Raw genomic sequence first — 22,344 nt, 5'->3', positions numbered from 1 at the left:
GGATTTTCTCACTTTCTAGTGCATCTTTCTCTAGTGTCCCATATGTCACACTTTAAAAAAAGAAATCTGTAGCTGTGTATCTTTTAAGTTTTCAACATAGGTTCGTAAGTTAAATTATAGGGAATATAGGGAATAGCCCATTACACCTATGCGATAGGTGAGCATCATCCTGCACCCATTAAAGATACCTCCCCATCTTCCAGTGTATCCCTTAGGCTTTTTTTCTTTTTGTATCTGCCTACCACCCTTACGCTAAGTACACACTTTTTGATATATCAATTGAATGCATCGGCAGTAGTGTACACCCAATATGTCTGTGAATGACATTGTTCACAGACATATCAGGCTGGCCCTGCGGCACAGCCGATCCTGATATATCTGAAAGATATATTGGAGCATCAGTATGTGTGTACGGACAACCCGCCGACCATCTGTACAATTGTGGCAAGGACAGCCGACACAGACATCTCAATTGGAAGGGTAAATTCAAATATCTGCCCAGTTGTGATGTCAGCCAGACACATCATAGCCTGGTTGGCAAGTGTGTATCGCTTACCAATCGGCCACTCTGACAGAAGAGCGGTACTGACCGATCCGTTGTCCTAGTGTGTACCCAGCCTAATTCTAGCTGGGTACACAGCTGGTCAATTGCAGGATTGCGGACCCTGGACACCGACCTGGGTAATTTCTGATAACATATAGCCAAGATCTGGGTCGATGCCCGTGCACAGGAAAATAAAAAACACATGTTTTTATGCGTGTGTGAGAAAGGGGTATTACAGATCTGGACTTTAGTTGGGAAACTGTCGATGTGATATGTTACATCACTTACAATAGAATAAAATGCATTTACTAGTCCTAGCTCTCTGCGGCTATTAAAGGAATATATGCAAATGTTTTCGAGCATTTTGAACTACTTTTATGAAGATCACAATTTTTCACAATTGAACTACTACAGGGTGTTCAAAAAGTTACGCAACCGTATAGGGAAATGAATGTAATTGTTTTCTTCTTTCCCAGGTGGTGAAGAACTTTGAAAGCCAGAAAAGGAGGACCCAAGTGGGACATATGGCAGCAGTGTATATTAATTTTCACGCAGTACATCTACTCTGGCAGTAATGCTCGGAAGCAGAAGACCATCACAGAATAGTACGGAACAGTTGCTCCAAACAAACCCTCCATCAAGCGGCTGTAAGACAAGTTTCAGAAGACAGGGAATGTTGCAGAAGCAGCTAGAAGTGGTCATCCGAAGGTGTTAAATGAGGAAAAGCGACGATACAAGGATTTGTCAACACGTTGCCGGCAGAGAGATTGCAGAACACGTGGTTTCCGCAGGACAATGCCACAGCCCATACAGCCATTAATTGCAAGCAAACATTCAGAACTGTGTTGATGCAATTTCCCGGGAAACATTGCAAAGGGTGTTCAAGAACCATTTGGAACCATTTATGTGAAGCATAGAACAGCAGCCACTTCCAGCACTTACTGTGAAATAAATAGTTTCCCCATACAGTTGCGTAACTCTCTGAACACCCTGTATTATGTAGCTCTCAAATTTTAGTCAGCAGTGGATATAACTGATGGTGATTAGTTATTCACCAGCTAATTAACAGCTATGATCAAATACCCACTATCAAATTCTTGAATATATAGGTTCCAATATGAAAGAACTGAATTTTCTTTGAATACATCTGATTAGCATACTGATGTTAGAATAAGGAGAAGAAAGACCAAAATTTTGGCTTTCAGGTACAAGATTCCCTAACATTCACCGGGGTAAATCAATTCAGAGCGATATTGGGTGAATATGGGCAGCAACGCACATCGCCGATACTTAAGGTAGTCCTACATCAGTCATTATACTGATGCAGTTATGATGTGCCACCATTACGAGCGTTGTCTCAACATTCTGACAGCAGATAGCCAAAATTTCTCTGAACTGAATTGCAAAAGTGGATATATACAGAGCAAGTTATATTAATATATAGAATCTACATTAACATGTCTTAAAAGTTAACAAATGCTAGTGACGAAGAGCTGCAACTGTAGGCGATAAAAGTAATATATTTACAAAGAAGTATTTGCAGAAATAATCCGCACAGGAGAAAGGTTATATAGTATAAATTAATAAAGAAATAAACTAAAATATAGATTGTGAATACTTGTAGATATTGTGGTCAGGTATAAATCAGAAGAGCCTTGAAGTATTTATTAAACAGAACGAAATGTGGCAAGCTTTCAAGAAATGTTTTGAATGGCCAAGTTGAAAAGTTAAAAAATAAAAATGATAATGGCTAAAATCCAGAGTCCCAGCCTTATCTGCTAACATTCCACATGACCAAATATATAGTTTTAAATTTAAAGTAAACAGATTTTTGCTGGTTTTCAATTGTACGCATTAAAAGCACCTCCGCTCATACAAACTTAGAGGTGGTCTTGCTGCATCCAACCTGGAATTTTACCAATTTGCCAGCTTGCTGGCGCAATTATCTTATTGGCTTGTTCTCGATTCTCCTAAACCCTGGGTGGATATTGAACGTTCTCAATCTGTTGACATCCCTTTAGAGGATCTCCTCTGGTTGGACACTGGACATAGGCCGGTATCGAGATCTCTACTAAGAAGCACTTTAGATTCTCTACGAGTTTGGGATAAGTTGCTTGATATTACAGGAATTATTAAACTTCCATCAGCCCATTTATCTCTAAAAACGGTATCTAAACTTATTCCAGACCTGTCCCTGTCTCTCTGGTTGGATCTAGGCATGTCTAAATCTTTTGGATGATACTGGTGTCAAGACTTTTTCACAACTCCAGTCACAATATGGTGTCCCTACCCACGACTTTTATAAATACTTGCGTGTCCGTCATTTCCTCCAATCACTTTTTATAAAGGACTTGGCTCCACATCAGTCCTTCTCCTCTATTCTTTCCATTTTACATACCCCTTCCCTGAAAGGTGCTATTTCTGTATGGTATAAGATTCTTTTAGCTCCGGGCGAAAGAGATAGGTTGTCAATCCAAGCTAAATGGGAAGAGGATTTACATATTTCCCTTTCTGATCAAGAGTGGGACAAGATCTTTCAAAATATTTTTTAAATGTCTCAATGTGTTAATCATTCAGAAATGCTGGTTAAATTAGTACAGAGGATTTATCTTACTCCTGAACATTTGTGTAAATTTTGGCCGAATACTTCTCAACTCTGCTGGAGACAATGTGGAGAGGTAGGCACTCTCCTTCATATTTTTTGGTCTTGCCCAAAAATTCAAAGGCTCTGGCATGATGTAGTCGATCTTATAGATACAGTAACTGGTATTAAGTTACCACTACGACCTGAAATTCTTCATCATCATTATCCGCCGTCTCTCCAAACCCATTGTAGATATGTCACAGGACATATCATTATTGCTACTATATCAACCATAGCTCAACTTTGGAAAAACTCTCATCCCCTGTCCCTTTCTAAGATTGTAGGATATGTTCAAAGGAGTTATGACATGGAGACCATTGGTTTAAAATACTCCACATCTATTACCTCCCCATGAACCAAGTGGCGATTGTGGTTTGAATACTATTCTACCTGTAAGTAGTTTCGAAGTCAGGAAGGCAATTTTATAAAGACAGAGATTTTTGATTTAGATTTTATTTACAGAAATATATGGGATTTTGTACTTATTATAAGATGATTCAGGATTGTACCCCTGACCCCTTTTCTCCCCTTTGTAATTTTAATACATTTTTTCATACTGTATTGTTGTTGTAATTGATATGAAGATTGTCTATTGTTGTTTATAATTTTTTTGTATTTGTGTATAATATATATATTATTACACACACATACAGTATATTTGTGACTTCTGGTTGATGTATCTGATTGTCATTTCAAAAGGTTTAATAAAAAAATTTCAAGTTACAAAAAAAAAAAAAAAAAGCACCTCTGCTCATACACAAACACTAATTAATATAAAATGAAGTCTATTTACAGTATACTAAAGTTTATTTAGATAGCATCACCATATTATACAACGCTTTACAGATATAGTGAATAATTCTCATCATTTTGTGCACCAATGAGCTTACAGTCTAAGGGGCTAATTCAGCATTGCACATACAGATGTGTCCACATCTGTATGTGCGCTACAAGTCGCACTACACAACGTGGGAGCTCCGTGTGACTCAGTAGCGCCGAGCATCTTTTCGTGCAACGTTTTACCTTCAAATGCACAAACAGTTTCTGTTGATTAAAATGATATGCAGCATGCCTATGTTCTGTGTGCGACTGCGGGTGTATCTCCATGCGAAACGTTATGTTACAGTGTTGCAGCCGTTGACAGTATAACGTAGCATTTCACATGCAGATACACCCGCAGTCGCTCCCAGAATTAAAGGCATGCTGCATATCATTTTAATCAGCATAAGTTTGTGCTAACTATTCGCATCACTGTGCGAATATGACACATGTGAAGGTTAAAAAGTTTACACGAAAAGACGCTCGGCGCTACAGAGTCATGTCGAGGCATGGCACAACTAGAAGGGCTGTTTAAATAGGCTGAATGTATGAGGACACATCTGTATGTGCAATGCTGAACGCAGATTGGTGATTATCGAGAATCTGCGCGTGCGCAGGACCTGTTCGGTGAATGTGCAGAACGGGACCTGCGTGATCATACGCAGCCCCTGCAATGCCTCTGCCCGATTGACAAGCAGGGGCGGTATGGGGATGGCTGGCGTAACCAGAAATGGGGCATGACAGCCCTGTTTTCCGGGAGTTGCAAGGCCAGGGGCTGCGTCCACAGATGCAGTTTCCTGGCCTTGCAAGTTGGCCAGACTGAGTAAGCTGAGGCTTACTCAGCTGGCTGGTGCCCGGAACCGTCCACCATCGCAACCAATGGTCGTTGCAGTGATGGGATTGCAAATGCAGCAGGGGGTGTCATACACCTGCTGCTGCATTTGCATATTAAAAAGCACGGAATTGCAAAGCTGCTTGCGTGCAGTTCTCCAATTCGGTCCTAAACTGAATCACCCCCTAAATTCCTTACACACTCATACACATAAGGTCAGGAGCCAATTAACCTAGTAGTTTGTTTTTGGACTGTGGGAGGAAACTGAAGTAGTACAAAATACGAGAAAAGAAACAATACATAGAACATGGTTGACATGTTACATAACACAAATAATTTATAACTTTAGTGTCATTTATGAAACAATTTGTATTTTTGGTTGCACTACTACATTACAAAGGTTGTAGCTATTCAGTTTTTTAGCCAAGAAATGGTGCCTAGTAGCGAATCTTTTTTTTCACAATCATACAAATCGTTAAAAGCATGCCTATATGTGATGTATAGGTTCGGTGTATTATGCTCACCATGTCAATATTCATATATATTTTGTCAGCAGAAAACATGTAGACACTGATAAAATGTTGACGACGTCTATTCCAGGTTAGGCTTTATGCTAAAAACAACACTAACACCTATAGCGAATGCTAAGGTCAACATTTTCACTATGGACATTCTGTCCATGTTAACATTATCCAGATGACGAGATTTTGACCATGCTGATATCATAACTGACATAGCAATTGTTGTTTTAGTCACTGCATATCGTAACAAATGCCTAATGTAAACCTGGAGCATATGCTACTGGTGCTAACCTACATGCATCTTGTGATAGGTGCAACAAGGCATATAAATTCTAATATATGAGGCGGTCCTCATACAGTCCTCAATGAGCATTATAAACAGAACAAAGTCAATACCTATCAAAAAGTTATATATCACATAATGACCACATTTACTATTAAAAAGGGGGGGGGGGGGAGGTAGAGGAGTGGCTGCGTGGGAGACTGTAGTGAGGAAAAGGAGAGTAAGAAACAAAGAAAGTAGAGGAAAGAGGAGAAATACCTGGACGGACACCAGACTAAAACAAAGAAAAAAAATTGATAAGAAGGGAGAAGAGAAGGCAAATTATCCTATTTCAAATTGAGAAGGGGCAAATGGAGTGAGGCGAACTAGGGGCCCTAGACTTTACTGAATGATTTAGAGGAATTATTAATAATACTGGTTATTATGTGTTACGTACGGTACAGATACGGGATAAGTGAGTGCAGAGATGGGGGAAGCAGATTGCTTCCAATCAGCGGCAATCTGACAGGTGGTAGCAGAGGCAATGTGACGTATTATTTATTTTGATACAACATGGCATATTTCATTGTAGAAGATTAGATGGAATACCTATGGCTTGTGCTACAGCTCTGGAGGTTCTTCACTTCTCAGTCTCCTTATGGTTACTTTAGATAAAGGCAGCATCCCCGGGGCACAATAACAGTAAACAGTGCTATTGCTATTTTTCACCAGGAACCTCTCATTAACTAGAACAATCAGAAACTGCGTTCCTGAACCTGTCCTGGGTCAAAATGTATTTTCCATAAAATATGTTTTATTTTAAAGTCCCTTTTGCATGCCAACTTTACTTAATAATATCTATCATGTTTTTTTTTCCTTCTCCCCCAGACCTGGCGTTCCTGTACCTATTCTTCCAGAAATATAGCACTGACCATAAATACAGAAAAGATCGGAAGGAAAAGTAAACAGCAAAACTAGTAAAATAAAAAGGGACCTGCTAGGAAATAGGGTGGTCCTGGTTCAGCTTCCTTTGTGGTTGTTATGAATGATAAGTTACAAAATAAATAACCGTCTAGAAAAGTGGTGTCTCTGTATCATGGTCCCAAATCTTTCACTGCAGTGCAGAAATGTGACTGAACTTTTAGAATAACCACATGGAATCTGAACTGGAACCGGCACTACTCCAACGTCCTATTAGGCCTGCGGGAGGGGACCCAAGAGCCAAATTTAGCAATACTAAAACCATGTGACTTTACATCTTCAAATGCTGCAGACATTTCATTGCGCAAATACTAACAAAATACATTATTTTAAAGAATTTTTTGTTTTGCTAAGCACTTGCTTATTTCTAGGTTTATTGCCATTTATATCCATATCTACCTCTTATACCAAACTAATTTCAAAACCTGGTAGGTGATGTAAAGGATGAAACTTCTGTAGGAATGAAGCTGCCTATTGAAATTTCTGTGTCTCACAGAACTCAAGTAATACAATATGTTATAACATACTACAGGGTTCAATAGAAAAGATGCTCAATTGATCTAGTTAATTAATGCTGCAATGAAGGTTGATCTATGTGCATGTATAGAAGACTATGCAGGGATTCTTGTACTTTTCAGAGAAACTGTGTTCATGTGTTTGGGGATTAAGGGCCTGATTCAGAGTCGGACACTCTGACCAAAGCGCTCGCTCTGAATCAGGGCCCTCCTCCATTAAAATGGAGCGTCCTCCTGGACGCTCGTATAGCTGTGGGTCACCACCCACAGCATATACGAGCGTCCAAAAAGATGGTTGCGATGGTCTTGACCATCATGACCATCGGACTTGCGATGGAAACCCTGCGGTAGGGTTTCCCAGCCACAAGCCCTGGAGTGATTTTGGCTCTATCAGAGCAAAAATCACTCCCACTGACATCACCATGGGAACGCCTCCGTCTGGCAGGCACGCCCCCGGCACGCCCACCAAAGGGGCGTGCTGTCAGTCACCATCGACAGCACGCCCCCTTTGGTGCGAGACCCGGAGCGACAGCTTGGCTGTCGCAGTCCGGGTCTCGCGCATGCGCACGACGGAGCTCCCTCCGTCGTGCGCATGCGCAGTGGGGAACATCGACCCACTTGCGAGCGTACTGCCGCTTGCGAGTGGGTCTGAATGACCCCCTAAGCTTGAAGCACTAAACGTCTCTTATCACGTGGTCAAATAAATAAAATAAGGATGCATATAAAAATGTACTTAGTAGACTGTAGAGGAATTGTTTACTTTAAACAAACCTCATTTGTAGCCACCGTTAAAGTTCAATATTAATCACTATGTAGACAAAAGTGATCGGTCACTAACAGCAAATAGATCAATGAGATTTTATGGATGTCAGTACTTTGTAGGGTATACGTTTAGGATGCCGGCTGCCGCAATACCGACCGTCGGCTTCCCGACTCCTCAATCCCGGCTAGGGTTGAATGACAGGCATCTAAAATCTAGACGCCTGTCATTACCCCTACGCCGGGAGACCGGCACCCGGCATCCCGATCGAAGGGATGCTGGGCGCCGCGAGTGGACAGCCGCGCGGGGGGGGGGGGGGGGCGGGGGTTAGGTTTAGGGCTCCCGTGGGGGACTTCAGGTTAGGCACCCCCCCTTGAAGGGTTAGGGTTAGGATAGAGGGAAGGGGGGTCAGGGTTAGGCACCCCCCCGGGGGACTTAGGTTTAGGCACTTGAAAAGGAGGGTTAGGGGGGTAGGTTAGGTAGTACTTCCTGGGGACAATCAGGATTTCCAGCGCTGTCGGGCTGCCGGGATCTCTTCCTCTGTCGGCCTGACGCTGCCGGGATTCGAACTGCCGGCCATGCGGCCGGCGGTGTTACATACCGATTCCCTTTGTAGGTCCACCACGTGCAGGGATTACTGCAGACACCCTTCTTGGAAGACTGTCCACAAGCTCCAGGACAACAGCAGGTGGTATGTTTTTGCCATTCCGCCTTAAGTACAGTGACACTCAAGAAGGTTGAGTTAGCCTAGAACGTACCCGTCGCTCCAATTCGTCCCAGAGGTTATCAATGGAGTTAAGATCTGGACTCTGAGTCAGACCATCCGCGTTACCGAATCTTCTGTATACCAGTCCAGTGTCGCCCTGGAAACATGACAGGTGGCATTGTCGCCCTGATAAAAACATTTGTTGTTTCCGTAGAACCACGTGCATGGGCCTCCCTAAAAAGTGTTCATGTATAAACCGCCACATTAGGGGGCCATTTGGAACTTGTGTGCAATGGTATGTATTTCACTTGCGCAGGAGTGTTCAATCACTTTTGTCTACATAGTGTAGCACAGACAGCCTGTTATCCGTAATAACGATATCAAAAATTATAGTTTTCACATTTTCTATAGAAACACCTTATTAATTTTAGCACCGCAATTAAGCACTAAGTGATGTAAGGCACAGATAAAATGTGGTTATTAGGGTACTATTGCTAGTTAGATCTGATAGTGCTGGATGCTGTATCTGAACACATTTTAAAGCAGCTGTCCATAGAGTTGTTAAAGGTCTGAGCACTTTATGGCATGCAAAATTTGAATTCTTCCTTTCTGTTATACACCCAGTCCAATCATCCAAATGTTCACAGCAGCTCAGAGTATTTCAGCAAGTATGCTTATCCTGTTCACGCATGGTAATGTCGACAAGGACAGCGTCATATTTTGATTTGGGTCATCAAATAGAAGTTTTACAAGACAGTTAAGTCATAGAAGCGCTCCTAGCAGATCAGAAATGGAAAATATTATTTTTCTAGGCCAATTACACCACATTTGTGATCATTTCTAAAACAAGACATCTCTTTCCGTAATCCTTTATTGTAGGGATCCCATCCCTCAGACCACTGTACCCTGCACAGTGTGGGTCTTTCATAAATAACTACCATGTCCACAACGCCTCCTTCCTTGTCACCACACCAACAACTATTAATTCAAACTGCATCTTTATAATAATAAAAACGTGTGTACCTGATGGATTGTTGAATAAAAAAAAGGAAACCACAGAAATTTAATTTAAAACACTTTTACATTTTTGTCAAAAAGACTATTTACTGGGATTGATGCACAGTTGAACGTAAGTCGGCCGTAATTACTTGCGCATTGCATGCATGGAGCTAAATATATATTCTCAACCAGATGCAGAGTTGTACACATCTCCGCGACTGGACCACACTAATCCCTAAGCTTGGCTTTTATAGTCGTTAGCATTATCAGTGCACACCTGAAATGTCCTGTCCTTCTTGCAAAAATCATGTGCATTTACACATACATACAATTCTGTCAACCACTCTTCTCTGAACCTTACCTACAAGAGAACGTTCCGTTTACAGCCCATTTATACTTAGTCGCACGAGGAGTTTCATACAACATAGCATTGCCTGTAGTTGTGTGTGCTCGGTACCAGAGCATGTGCAGCATGGTTTCCATACAAGATACACTCACTTGTGCCCAACTTAGTCTCAGCTCCATTTTGTTTATGGATATCTCTAATATGCATCTACAAAGATGCTATCTAATAACTTGCATTAGTAATACAGCAATGCATCATTTTAATGTAGTTTATAAGCTAGTAACAAGGGCCACCTTTAATTTACAGTACATCCATTCCTGCTAAGGAGGTCTTCTTACCCTCTCATTTACATACAATGCCACAGGCAGGAAATGACAGCAAAGTAAAGGGAGGACAAGAAGTGAAAATAAATGGGACATGTAACTAACACACTGTAGTTCTCAAAAATTCATTAATTCCAAATGTCATTGCAAGGGGACATAACCATTTTAATCATGCTTACTTAAAACAAGTGTACAGCGTCCTTTAAAGTAACAAACGTACATATATATATACATATACACACACACACACACACACACACCCCTGTTCTCAGTCATGTATCTATGGGATTTCTAAATAAACAAATCTTATATGCAATATGTTCTGTGCAGAGTTAATGCAGAAGATGTTGCTTTGTTTACAACATCGGGCACCACAGAACAGCATAGCCATGTGGCACAGATCCTCTGGGTATTGTTGGGGCTGATACACAGTACAACTGATGATAACACTTTAGCTGCCAGCCAGAGATAAGCTACACTGAGAAAGTCATCATCTGTGTGCCTCAGGCGTCACACCAAAGCATGTTCTGGGACGCACTCCTGCTAGCAAAATACTATACACAACTATTTATACTGTAAACTACACAACAAGAAAATCATTCAGAGAACTATGCTGGCTGGCTGCGTGACAAGCAGGATAAATATAGCACCACTGTACATCTCTTGTGACATGTAATAATGATTATTCCATAAAACGTGTTAGATGCACACTGCAATTATTCATGACCATCTTGTATGTGTATGTACAGATTAGGAAAATCATTGTAAAAGCTTCATATTATAGTTGTATGTACAAGACACGTGTGAAAATAATATATATTACATTGGATAGGAGTAGGCTGATTAGTGGGAATAATTGCCATTAAGTTGCCGGCCCCAGCATAGAAACATAGTAATAGCATGTTGTTACCTGGGGTTCTGGCTGAACCTGGACCTCTTCATCAGGAGAGTCTTCTATCAGAACTTTGCTCTTGTTCAGTTTCCACATATCGCCAGGTGCAGAGATGCCACGGCCTGCGTGGGGGGAGAGTGGGGTGAGTGCTGGTCTGCGCAGTCACACGGGCAGAGTTACACTTTATACAGACAACAGTAACTTCATCCTAGTAACAGGAGACCTCCAGCGCCTGCTCCGCTTCTCTAATGGAACTAATCATCCTGAAGAGGAGGAGGGGAAGTGCACTGCTGCTGGGACTGAGAGGAGGAGGAGGAGGAGGGGGGAAGGTGGGGATAGGCAGGACAGGAGGGAGGTGCAGATTGGGAGAGAGAGAGGATACTGCTAACCAGATACAGAAGCAGCAACAATTACTAGTAGAGGGGAACAGGCAGAAGCACGTGGGGTGCTGGGGTCCTAATGCTGCTGTGTAGGTTATATGGCTCTCTCTGAAAAAATGGCGACTGTGAGAGATTACAATCGCAGAACTGCAAGAAAATGAGGTCAGGAAATTAGGACGTGGAAACCGATCCTGGATGGGTGCATAGGAGATAGGGCAGAGCAGTGTCTTATTTCCCTCCTGCATCATGTAACTGAGCCCATTGCCTGTCTCTTCATAAACGGCTTCCTATACAACAATGACAGTATAACGATGAGAATAAAAATGATATATATATATATATATATATATACACACCACTGGGACAGCTACGTGTAAGGCAGGAACACTGTATTCGTGGTGGAAGTAGGTGCACTGCATCACCCCAGAATAATACCGTTTTATGTTTTTGCTGGAGGTGGTGTTGCAGCCAGGAGAGCTTTATACAGAGAATATAATGGACACCTGGGATATCAGCTCCCCCTGCATCACTGGCTGACATAACAGCTACATTCCTTCATACCTGCTGTAAAGCAGGATAGTAATTACCTACTACAATAGTGCTTCTCAATCATTTCTCACTTGGGTACCCTCTTGCAATATATACCATATGCGGCATTTGTGTACCCCACACATTTGCAAAGCAATACATTTGTAATGAATATAATTGCTAATAGATAAAATGTTTAAGCGCTGCTCTCTCATATATATATATATATATATATATATATATATATATATATATATAAGTAGTGCATGTGTGTGCTATAAACATAAAATGACAGAAGAATAGAATGAATTGTACATATATATTTCTCACAAATTACAATTTATGAAAAAATTTGAAATTTACAGTAGAACTAAAGTCCACATATGGTTTGTTAGTACTTTTTTAAAAGCTAGATCATGTTCTATCAATTGTTTTTTACAACTTTATTTTGAATTAACTATGAACTGTTAAAACATACATTAACATGCAGCATCAGAGGCTTATATCTGTCACAAGTTCAGATATTAGTGGAGTGATCTGGATTTCACTAAATCCAGATAATCTCTTTTATGCATGAAAGTTTCCTGCATGAAAGGGATTATCTGGATTTAGTGAAATTCCTGATGAAACACCAGTGATCATGTCACTGAATTTTCTTGTGTGTTATGAGGGATTGGTGATGATGCTTTGGGGGAATGGGATTGAAATGCCGGCGGCTGTATACAAATCCCGACAGCGCTAGCCCGACGCGGAGGAAATCCCGACAGCGGAGGTAAGTATCAAACTTTCCCCTCTTCCCCCCTAACCCTCCTTTAGGGGTGCCTAAACCTAACCTCTCCTCCTAGGGCCTAACCTCCCCCCGTTAGTGCCTAAACCTAACCCCCCTCCTGCACCCTAACCCTCCCCTCCTAGTGCCTAAAGCAAACCCCCCTTCCCCTAGCCTAATCCTCCCGGGGGTGGTTGCCTATCCCTAAGTCCCCCCGGGGGTCACTAAACCTAACCCCCCCCATCCCCGGCTACATCGCTACTTACCTCCGGCGCTGGACGATCGGTTCGGGGTCCTGGCGTTGGGATTAACATAGGCGTCGGTATTTCGACACCTATGTAAAATCCCCTGCGGGATTGTAGTGTCGGGTTTGAGACTGGCATAACTACATCCCGCTTTGGGGTAGAGATCCCACAATAGTGCTTTCCCTATGTTACTAATTATCAATTCTACAGGATTGCAATCCTGCGCATCTGCACAAATTAAGATAGTGTGATAGGATCACTGGTAAAGTGGTCTGTGGCAGGTACATTTATCCCAGATTCCTGTCTTTTGTGTTTTAAACCCCCAGGAGAAAGTCTGCAGTGTAGCAGGCTTGAGTTTCGGCTTTTTGAAAAGCCGGTTTGGGACCTGGGGGTTGTGGGTGAGAGGGAGGGCTCCACCTACGGCCACTCCAGGTTTTGGTTCTCGCAGCCTGGTAACAGGATTGTTAGTTTTCCACCTGAGAGTGGCAAATATAAGCCTAGTTTGTTTAGGGCTGATTGTCTCACCTGGGAGAGCAGACAGGGAGTTTGCTCAGAGACACTTGGATACCTAACTGTGAGTGTTGTGCTGTGCTTTTGTTGCTGGCGAGGGCATTAGGCCCTGCCAGGTTCTGGTAGTGAGGGAACTACCTGTGAAGTTAGTGCCCCGACAGGGCTAGGATTTATATTTATGTTTTCTTTGTTTCTGACATTGTACAATAAAGACTGGCGCCGACCAGCTTGTACTTGCATCCAGACTGGTGTGCTGCTTCCCTGCTGCTGTGTGTGTGTGTAAGGAAGGAGTCCTCTACCCAGGAGAGGGACCCCCTAACCTAACTGTGTCACAATATGGTGGAGAATGCGGGCACCCACACACACTGAAGTTGCAGCAAGAGGAAAACTTTCCATTTAAAAATTAAAGGGACAGACACCCAATTTGTGAGTGTGGAAATAACACTGTGTCTTTGGAGTCCCATAGAGGAGGCGTCAGCCAATGCTCAGAGAGGCAAGGTTCAGCTTCCAACCTACACCCCGGGACAAAATGGAGGACATTATTAAAGCCTTGCTCCAAGCTACAGCAGCTCAGCAGGAGACAAACAAACTTCAGCAGGAAGCTACAGCAGCTCAGCAGGAATCTACCAGGGCTCAGCAGGAATCCACCAGGGTGCAACTGTTGGCCTTGGAGACAGCCCAGAGGCAACAACAGGTCGCCATTGAGGAAACCCGCCAGGCCATAAGAGAGGTGGTACAGCACCTGGTCGCCCGGCCCAGAGATGTTAATACTGGTCCTCCCACCACCACTCACTCCGTACGAGCCAGTCACTTCCTCCAAAAGATGACTTCGGGCGATGATGTGGAGGCCTATCTCGCCGCATTTGAAAGAACGGCCGAAAGGGAGAGTTGGCCCAAGGAGCAGTGGGCAAGTCTGGTGGCACCTTTTTTGTCTGGGGAGCCACAAAAAGCATATTTCGACTTATGCCTGGCTGATGCCAAGGACTATAAAAAACTAAAACAGGAGATCCTAACTCGCTTGGGAGTCACCACCTTTGTTCGTGCCCAACGGGTCCACCGCTGGGAGTTCCATAAGGACAAGCCTCCACGTTCACAGATGCATGACCTCGTCCATCTGTCCTCAAAATGGCTACAGCCCGAGACGCTGACGGGACCACAGATCGTGGAAAGGGTCGTGATGGACCGGTACCTGCGATCATTACCTGTGACTCTGCGCAAGTGGGTGAGCCATGCAGACCCTAAGTCCGCGGACCAGTTGGTCGAGCTGGTGGAGAGGTACGTGGCGGCTGAGGAGCTGATGAGTATGCCACACCGAGCCCCGATGGCGCACCGGCGAACTCCCAGAGACACTGGTAAGACTGTTCCAGGGGAGAAGGGTGCTGGGCGGTGGAATATACCTAAGACTGAGGGTGTAGAACCTGGAGACAGGCCTGCCAGGCCAGGAAGGTTCTTGCCCCGTAAACGACTAGACATTAATATGACTCAGTGTTTCCGATGTGGTGGCTTCGGCCATATTGCCGCTAATTGTTCACTTACAACTGAACCTATGCAATGTGATACTGCTCATGTCTACCGCAGGGGGTCTTTCTTTGCACAGATAGCTTGTACGGCTGACCGGCAGGCTGAGACTGATAAGCACATGTGTGTACTCACTGTAGATGGCAACCGAGTAGAGGCACTGTTAGACTGGTAGCTTGGTGACACTTATAAAAGCTGAGCTGGTGAACCCCTTGAGGCATACAGGGAAAACTGTTGGTGTGACCTGCATACATGGGGATACTCGATATTATGTTACGGCCGAGGTGAACATCGAGATACCATGTGGCTCTGCTATAGTTTCTGTGGGTTTGGTGCATGGTCTGGTGTACGATGCAATATTGGGGAGAGACTTTGCTCACTTCTGCAAGTTGTGGGAAAGCTGTTTTGTTCCAGAGGTGAACAACCCCGATCCATTTGAGAAGGTTGTCGATGTAGTGGAGGAGGGAGTTTCTTCTGAGTCAGAGTTATTCCCTTTTTCTACTATGGTTGGCGAACTAGAGAATGCGGAACTTGACGGTGGCCCGCCAACTGATGTGCCTCCCATTGAGGTGGGAAGTGTTGTTGGGCCAGGTGATCGTCTGCCTGATTTAGAGGTCAGAAGAGAGGTCTTTGCCGTCGAGCAGTTGAATGACCCTACTTTGGTAAAAGCCAGGGAGAATGTAAAAGTAGTTGATGGTAAACCCGTAGACCCTGATAGTCCTTTGTCCTATCCCCACATGGCAATGTGTCAGGATTTGTTATATCAGGTGACTAAGAAGGGAGAAGATGTTGTGGAACAACTAATAGTTCCCAAAGCCTACAGAAGAACAGTGTTGGATCTGGCCCATGGTCATATAACGGTAGGCCATCTAGGGGTAGAGAAAACCACTGAGCGAATAATGCAGAGGTTTTTCTGGCCCGGGCTTCATAAAGAGGTATCTGACTTTTGCACATCCTGCCCTGAGTGTCAGTATCATGCTCCCAGGCCACATTTTAAGGGTCCACTAGTTCCATTGCCTATCATAGAGGTGCCGTTTGAAAGAATAGCGATGGATTTGGTTGGACCCTTAATGAAGTCTGCCAGGGGACACCAGTATATTCTGGTCATAATGGATTACGCTACCAGGTACCCGGAAGCGATCCCGTTGCGCAATACGTCAACCAAGACCATTGCCAGAGAGCTAGTTCATGTCTTTAGCAGGCTGGGTATACCTAAGGAGATACTAACTGACCAGGGTACACCGTTTATGTCCAAAGTCATGAAAGAGTTATGCCGCCTGTTCAAAATCGAACAGTTAAGAACTTCGGTTTATCACCCCCAAACCGATGGGCTGGTCGAGAGGTTTAACAAGACGTTAAAACACATGCTTAGGAAAGTGGTCGACAAGGATGGTAGGGATTGGGACTACTTATTGCCGTATTTATTGTTGGCCATAAGAGAAGTTCCCCAGTCCTCCACCGGGTTTTCACCCTTCGACTTATTGTATGGGAGACACCCAAGGGGGTTACTAGACATTGCCAAAGAGACATGGGAGGGGCAGTCTAGTCCTTACAAAATGGTGATTGAGTATGTTTCTCAAATGCAAAAGAGAATTGCTGCGGTAGTGCCGATAGTGAGAGAGCACCTGGAACAGGCTCAACAGGCACAGCAGAGGGTATACAACCGCAATGCTCGGTTACGCAGCTTTGCTCCTGGGGACAGAGTGTTAGTATTGGTTCCCACTGTGGAAAATAAACTTTTGGCTAAATGGCAAGGGCCCTTTGAAATCTTAGAAAGAGTGGGGCAGGTCAATTACAAAGTTTACCAGCCGGGGAAAAGAAAGCCGGAACAGATATACCATATAAATCTGTTAAAGCCCTGGAAAGATAGAACGGTACTGACGGCCGTCCGAGACCCTCCAGTAAGTCTAGGGCCCTTAGTTCCCGAAGTGACAGTGGCAAAAACCCCGTCGGCAATTCAACAACAAGAGGTCAAGGAGTTTCTGATTAGAAATAGGGTGCTGTTCTCTGACGTACCTGGGAAAACCTCGGTCATTAAACATGACATCATCACTGACCCAGGGGTTAAAGTTAATCTAAAGCCCTATAGGTTACCAGAAGCACAAAGAGAATTGGTGTCGAAAGAAATTAAAAATATGCTAGAGTTAGGGGTTATTGAAGAATCACATAGTGAATGGTTAAGTCCCATTGTGTTGATTCCAAAGCCCGACGGGAGTGTGCGTTTCTGCAATGACTTCCGAAAGTTGAACAGTGTTTCAAAATACGATGCCTACCCGATGCCAAGAGTGGATGAACTGATTGAGAGACTAGGGACGGCAAGGTATTTAACTACTCTTGATCTAACCAAAGGGTATTGGCAAGTACCGTTAACCGAGAGCGCCAAACAAAAGACAGCTTTTTCAGCGCCAAAGGGCTTGTTTCAGTACAAGATGTTGCCCTTCGGGCTACATGGGGCACCTGCTACCTTCCAAAGAATGATGGACAGGGTTCTAAGGCCCCATAACCGGTATGCGGCTGCTTATCTGGATGACGTGGTCGTTCACAGTCCTGATTGGCAGTCTCACTTACCCAGGGTGCAAGCAGTGTTGGACTCCATCTATAAGGCAGGTTTGACAGCCAACCCAAAAAAGTGTTGTCTAGGCATGGAGGAAGTAAAATATCTGGGATACACCATTGGCAGAGGCCTGATAAAGCCTCAGCTCAATAAAGTTGATGCCATACAAAACTGGCCACGGCCTCTGAATAAGAAGCAGGTGAGAGCCTTCTTGGGAATTACGGGGTACTACAGGAGGTTTATACCCAACTTTGCCACCATGGCAGTCCCACTGACTGACCTGACCAAAGGCAAACAAAAAGTCATGGTAGAATGGAGTCCTGAGGCAGAGAAAGCTTTTCAGGAGTTGAAAGTAGCGTTGTGTTCCCAACCAGTCCTGATGATTCCTAATTTTGAAAGGGAATTCATAGTACAAACCGATGCATCAGAAGTAGGTATAGGAGCGGTCCTGTCCCAGAACAAGGAGGGTGAGGAACACCCTATTTTCTATCTTAGCAGAAAGTTGAATGTACATGAGAGAAACTATGCCACAGTGGAGAAGGAGGCGTTAGCCATAAAGTGGGCGTTAGAGGCTCTCAGATACTACTTGGTCGGAAGAAAGTTCAAATTGATCACTGACCATGCCCCTCTGAAGTGGATGTCTGAAAATAAGGACAGTAATGCGAGAATTACAAGATGGTTCTTGGTGTTACAAACTTTTAAATTTTCAGTGAAACACAGGCCAGGAAGCCAGCTGGCCAATGCTGATGCGTTGTCACGCGTTCATTGTTTGGGGGCTTCAGTTGTTCCGCCCCACAGGTCGAAACAAAGGGGGGGGATATGTGATAGGATCACTGGTAAAGTGGTCTGTGGCAGGTACATTTATCCCAGATTCCTGTCTTTTGTGTTTTAAACCCCCAGGAGAAAGTCTGCAGTGTAGCAGGCTTGAGTTTCGGCTTTTTGTAAAGCCGGTTTGGGACCTGGGGGTTGTGGGTGAGAGGAGAGGGAGGGCTCCACCCACGGCCACTCCAGGTTTTGGTTCTCGCAGCCTGGTAACAGGATTGTTAGTTTTCCACCTGAGAGTGGCCAATATAAGCCTAGTTTGTTTAGGGCTGATTGTCTCACCTGGGAGAGCAGACAGGGAGTTTGCTCAGAGACACTTGGATACCTAACTGTGAGTGTTGTGCTGTGCTTTTGTTGCTGGCGAGGGCATTAGGCCCTGCCAGGTTCTGGTAGTGAGGGAACTACCTGTGAAGTTAGTGCCCCGACAGGGCTAGGATTTATATTTATGTTTTCTTTATGTTTCTGACATTGTACAATAAAGACTGGCGCCGACCAGCTTGTACTTGCATCCAGACTGGTGTGCTGCTTCCCTGCTGCTGTGTGTGTGTGTAAGGAAGGAGTCCTCTACCCAGGAGAGGGACCCCCTAACCTAACTGTGTCACAATAGCTACACACTGTCAGATTTGTTTTAATCAGGACAAGGAACGGGACAATATTTCGGAAAATTGAAGCCCCAATATCTGTGCTACACATTATGCAATTTTTTCATAGAACTTAGCTATAGATTTGTCACCACACTGATTTTGCATATGTCCACCCACAAGGATGATGACATAGTGACAGGAGAACGTAGGAAATATGAGCAGATTATTGAGAATGCTCACACACTGCTCCATATCGGGAATTTGAGGCAGAGATTTTCATTTTTGACCGACAGATCAGATAATGGAAGGAATGCGCTTGTGAATGTTTCTTACCGTTTTATTGGTGAAATGGTGAAACAATCATTCATATACACTATACAATAAATCAGGTCGATCACTCGATTATTTGCAAATCGGCCCAATAATTGTATAATGTGTAGGTAGCTTTAGCAAACTGGCCGGCTTCTAGGGAGTACATTGGCTGCAGCTTCGAGAATTCGGGAAGGGCTGGCATGATAGCAGGGGAGTTGCTTCCGATGGGATGCACTCTCTGCTATCGCAGTCCAGACTGGTAGTCTCAGCAGGAGAAAGCACCTCCCCCTGGGACGGTCTGTTCAGCTGTGATTAGCAGGGATTGATTCCAAAGGGAGTTCACTTCCAATCCTAGCAATACAGCCCTTCAGCTCCTAGGTAAAGTCCGCCACTGCTCCCATCTCATAATCAGACCCTAAATGTTGAAGTTTAAAGTGTGTAGAGTTCATAAAACACATATATCTAGACTTAAACTTGTGCACACTTGTGAAACCAAAACATAAATAGAAATATAACACTAAATTATAATCCTGTCCTTTGCTATTTTCACATGATTATTGTTACCATAAATATATACCCCTAAATTTAGTCTGTAGCCTCTTAAGCTGCGTATCCTCTAGCAGATACCAGCACAACAGTGCAATTACGACATTGGAATCGTACCGTCGTTCCCCTTCCCCCTGCAGTGCCTACACTGAACGATTGATCGTTCAGTGTAGGCACATTAATCATCTCTGAACATGTGAAATCTGTCGTTATCGGCAGATTGCATGTTCAGTAGATAATTGATGTCGGAAAAAAACAGCAGGAGCGCATATCGCTGGCCATTTCCGACATAATAGTGCACGACTTGTGCACGATTACTGAGCGATTGCACAATTACGGTGTCGTAATCCTGCAGTCGCTCAGTAACATCGTGTACTGGATACGCGGCATTACATTTATAGGTATACTAGATATTTATGGAGGTTTTGTCTAAATTTATGGGGCATATTAGTATGTCTGTGTATTTTCTTTGTATTGTTTTGTTTGTAACTTTTTTTCCCTTTTTTATTTATTTTTATCTACCTCTCAGGGAAGGATTAGATGACTAGAATGTTCACACTGGGCTGTAGTATATTATCAGGGGGCAAAATCTTCCCTTCCTCATATAAATGACACAAAGCTAGCACCTATTTATTTCAGGAGTGAATAGACAACCAGAAGATGGTCCTTTCACTTCCAAAAAGCAAACATGTTAACCCATGGCACATGAGCAAAAAACCACTGAGCCTGGAAATAAAATTATTGGAATGGTCATCCAATCACTTTTGTATAGTGAGCTAACTAATACCCCTTTTACACTGGAGCTAAAACCCGGGTTATTGCAGGGTTAACCCGGGCAGCTCCTTGGTGTAAAAGGGGTGAGGGTTGGATCGCCGGGTCGAGTGACCCGGCAATCCAACCCAGGTAAATAGTAGGGTTTAACACGGGAAACCCTGCTGTGCGTACGGCGCACTCCGGGTCTTGATGACCTGCAGTGCGCCGCAAGCCGGCCAATTGGTCCGGCTTCAGTGGCGCTTGGAGATTACGTCATCTCCAAGCGTCCACTTTCACGCCGGAAAAGCCAGGTCTGTGCAGACCAGACTGCGGTGTGAGCGCCGCCGACTCGGGAATATCCCGAGTCAGCTAAATTCCGGGTCTGATCCGGATAGGAACCCTGTTCTAACTCCGGGTCAGACCCGGAATTTTGGTGGAAAAGGGGTATAATCAAGGCAGTCCATGTTGTTGAAGCCAACCACAGCCCTAAGTAAAGCATATAATGAATCTCAGCAATTGTCATTTACAAACTGCAAGGATTATATTTATTAAAGTACGGGTTTATAGAAGTGGAGTTGTTTCCAATAAGCGGCCCCGCAGCTGTTGTAGAACTATACATCCCAGCATGCCCTGCCTCACTTTTACTATTTGGCCATGCTAAAACGTTTGCAAGGATGTGTAGTTCAACAACAGCTGGAGGACTGCTTATTACCCACCTGTTTCTAGAAGGTAATAGCTAGAATCTGAATTGTTGCTATGGGCAAGACCTCCACTTCTATAAACCCGCACTTTAGTAAATATACCCCCCAAAAATGCAAACCTGCACTTCTTTATGTGCAGGGCTGGTACAAGGTTTCTTGGTACCCTAAGCAAAATTTCAGCCCACTTGCCCCTCCCCCCCATTACCCACTTTCCAGCCAGCTAGGTGAAAGTGTGGCATCTTATAAGTTCCAAAGCCACCTGCCACCATAGAGCACACCGGCCGCCGCTAGGCTAGCACAGTGCAATTTTTTTATAAAACAGATTCAGTGGCGGTGTGTGGCGCACTACAGTGGCTGGCGCCCTTAGGTAGTTGCCTAAATGATGGCGCCGGCCCTATTTATGTGCACACTTATTTCTCCATTTCAGTTTTAATGCCAACTTCCTGTCCTTGGAACCGTCCCCAAAAATTAATCTATGCCTAGTTTTTCAATACACCTGAATGTGCATAGTAGAAAGCCTGAATTCTCAGTTAGAAGTCTGGGAATATATATGTTACACCGCTGGGAATACATATGTTACGCCGGCAGCGCCAGCCCGACGTGGAAGGAAATCCCGATCGTGCGAGAGGTAAGTATTTCCTAACCTAATCTACCCCCTAACCCTCCTTTAGGGTGCCTAGCCCTAACCTCCCCACCTGTGCCTAACCCTAATCCCCCCTCTAAGTGCCTAAACCTAACGTCCCCCTTTCCCCGCCATCTAAACCTAAGTCCCCCAGGGGGGTGCCTAACTCTAAGTTCCCCCCCGGGAGTGCATAACCTTAACCCTCCCTCCCCGTAGCCTAAACCTAACCTCCGGGGGGGGGGGTGCCTAACCCTGAGTCCTCTCCCGGAACCCTAAACCTAACCCCCCCTGCGGCTGTCTGCGCTCGGCGCCCGGCATCCCTTCGATCGGGATGCCGGGCACCGGTCTCCCGGCGTAGG

General features: G+C 44.2%; 1 protein-coding gene across 1 annotated transcript in view; it reads right to left on the bottom strand.

Annotated features, from left to right (window-relative positions):
- The window catches only part of TDRP (testis development related protein), a 99,539-nt gene extending 87,957 nt beyond the window's left edge, over positions 1 to 11,582 (bottom strand). Inside the window, exon 1 of the mRNA XM_088479760.1 lies at positions 11,163 to 11,582. Coding sequence (XP_088335886.1) covers positions 11,163 to 11,240 — 78 coding nt within the window. The 5' untranslated portion in view covers positions 11,241 to 11,582. The remainder of the gene's footprint in view (positions 1 to 11,162) is intronic.
- Between the last annotated feature and the right edge of the window lie 10,762 nt (positions 11,583 to 22,344).

The sequence above is a fragment of the Taudactylus pleione genome, unplaced genomic scaffold (assembly GCF_031769625.1).
Source record: "Taudactylus pleione unplaced genomic scaffold, aTauple2 ptg000244l, whole genome shotgun sequence".
NCBI classification, from domain to species: Eukaryota; Metazoa; Chordata; class Amphibia; order Anura; family Myobatrachidae; genus Taudactylus; species Taudactylus pleione.
Note: the sequence above shows the minus strand (reverse complement) of the source record. Positions and strands in the feature narration are given on the sequence as shown.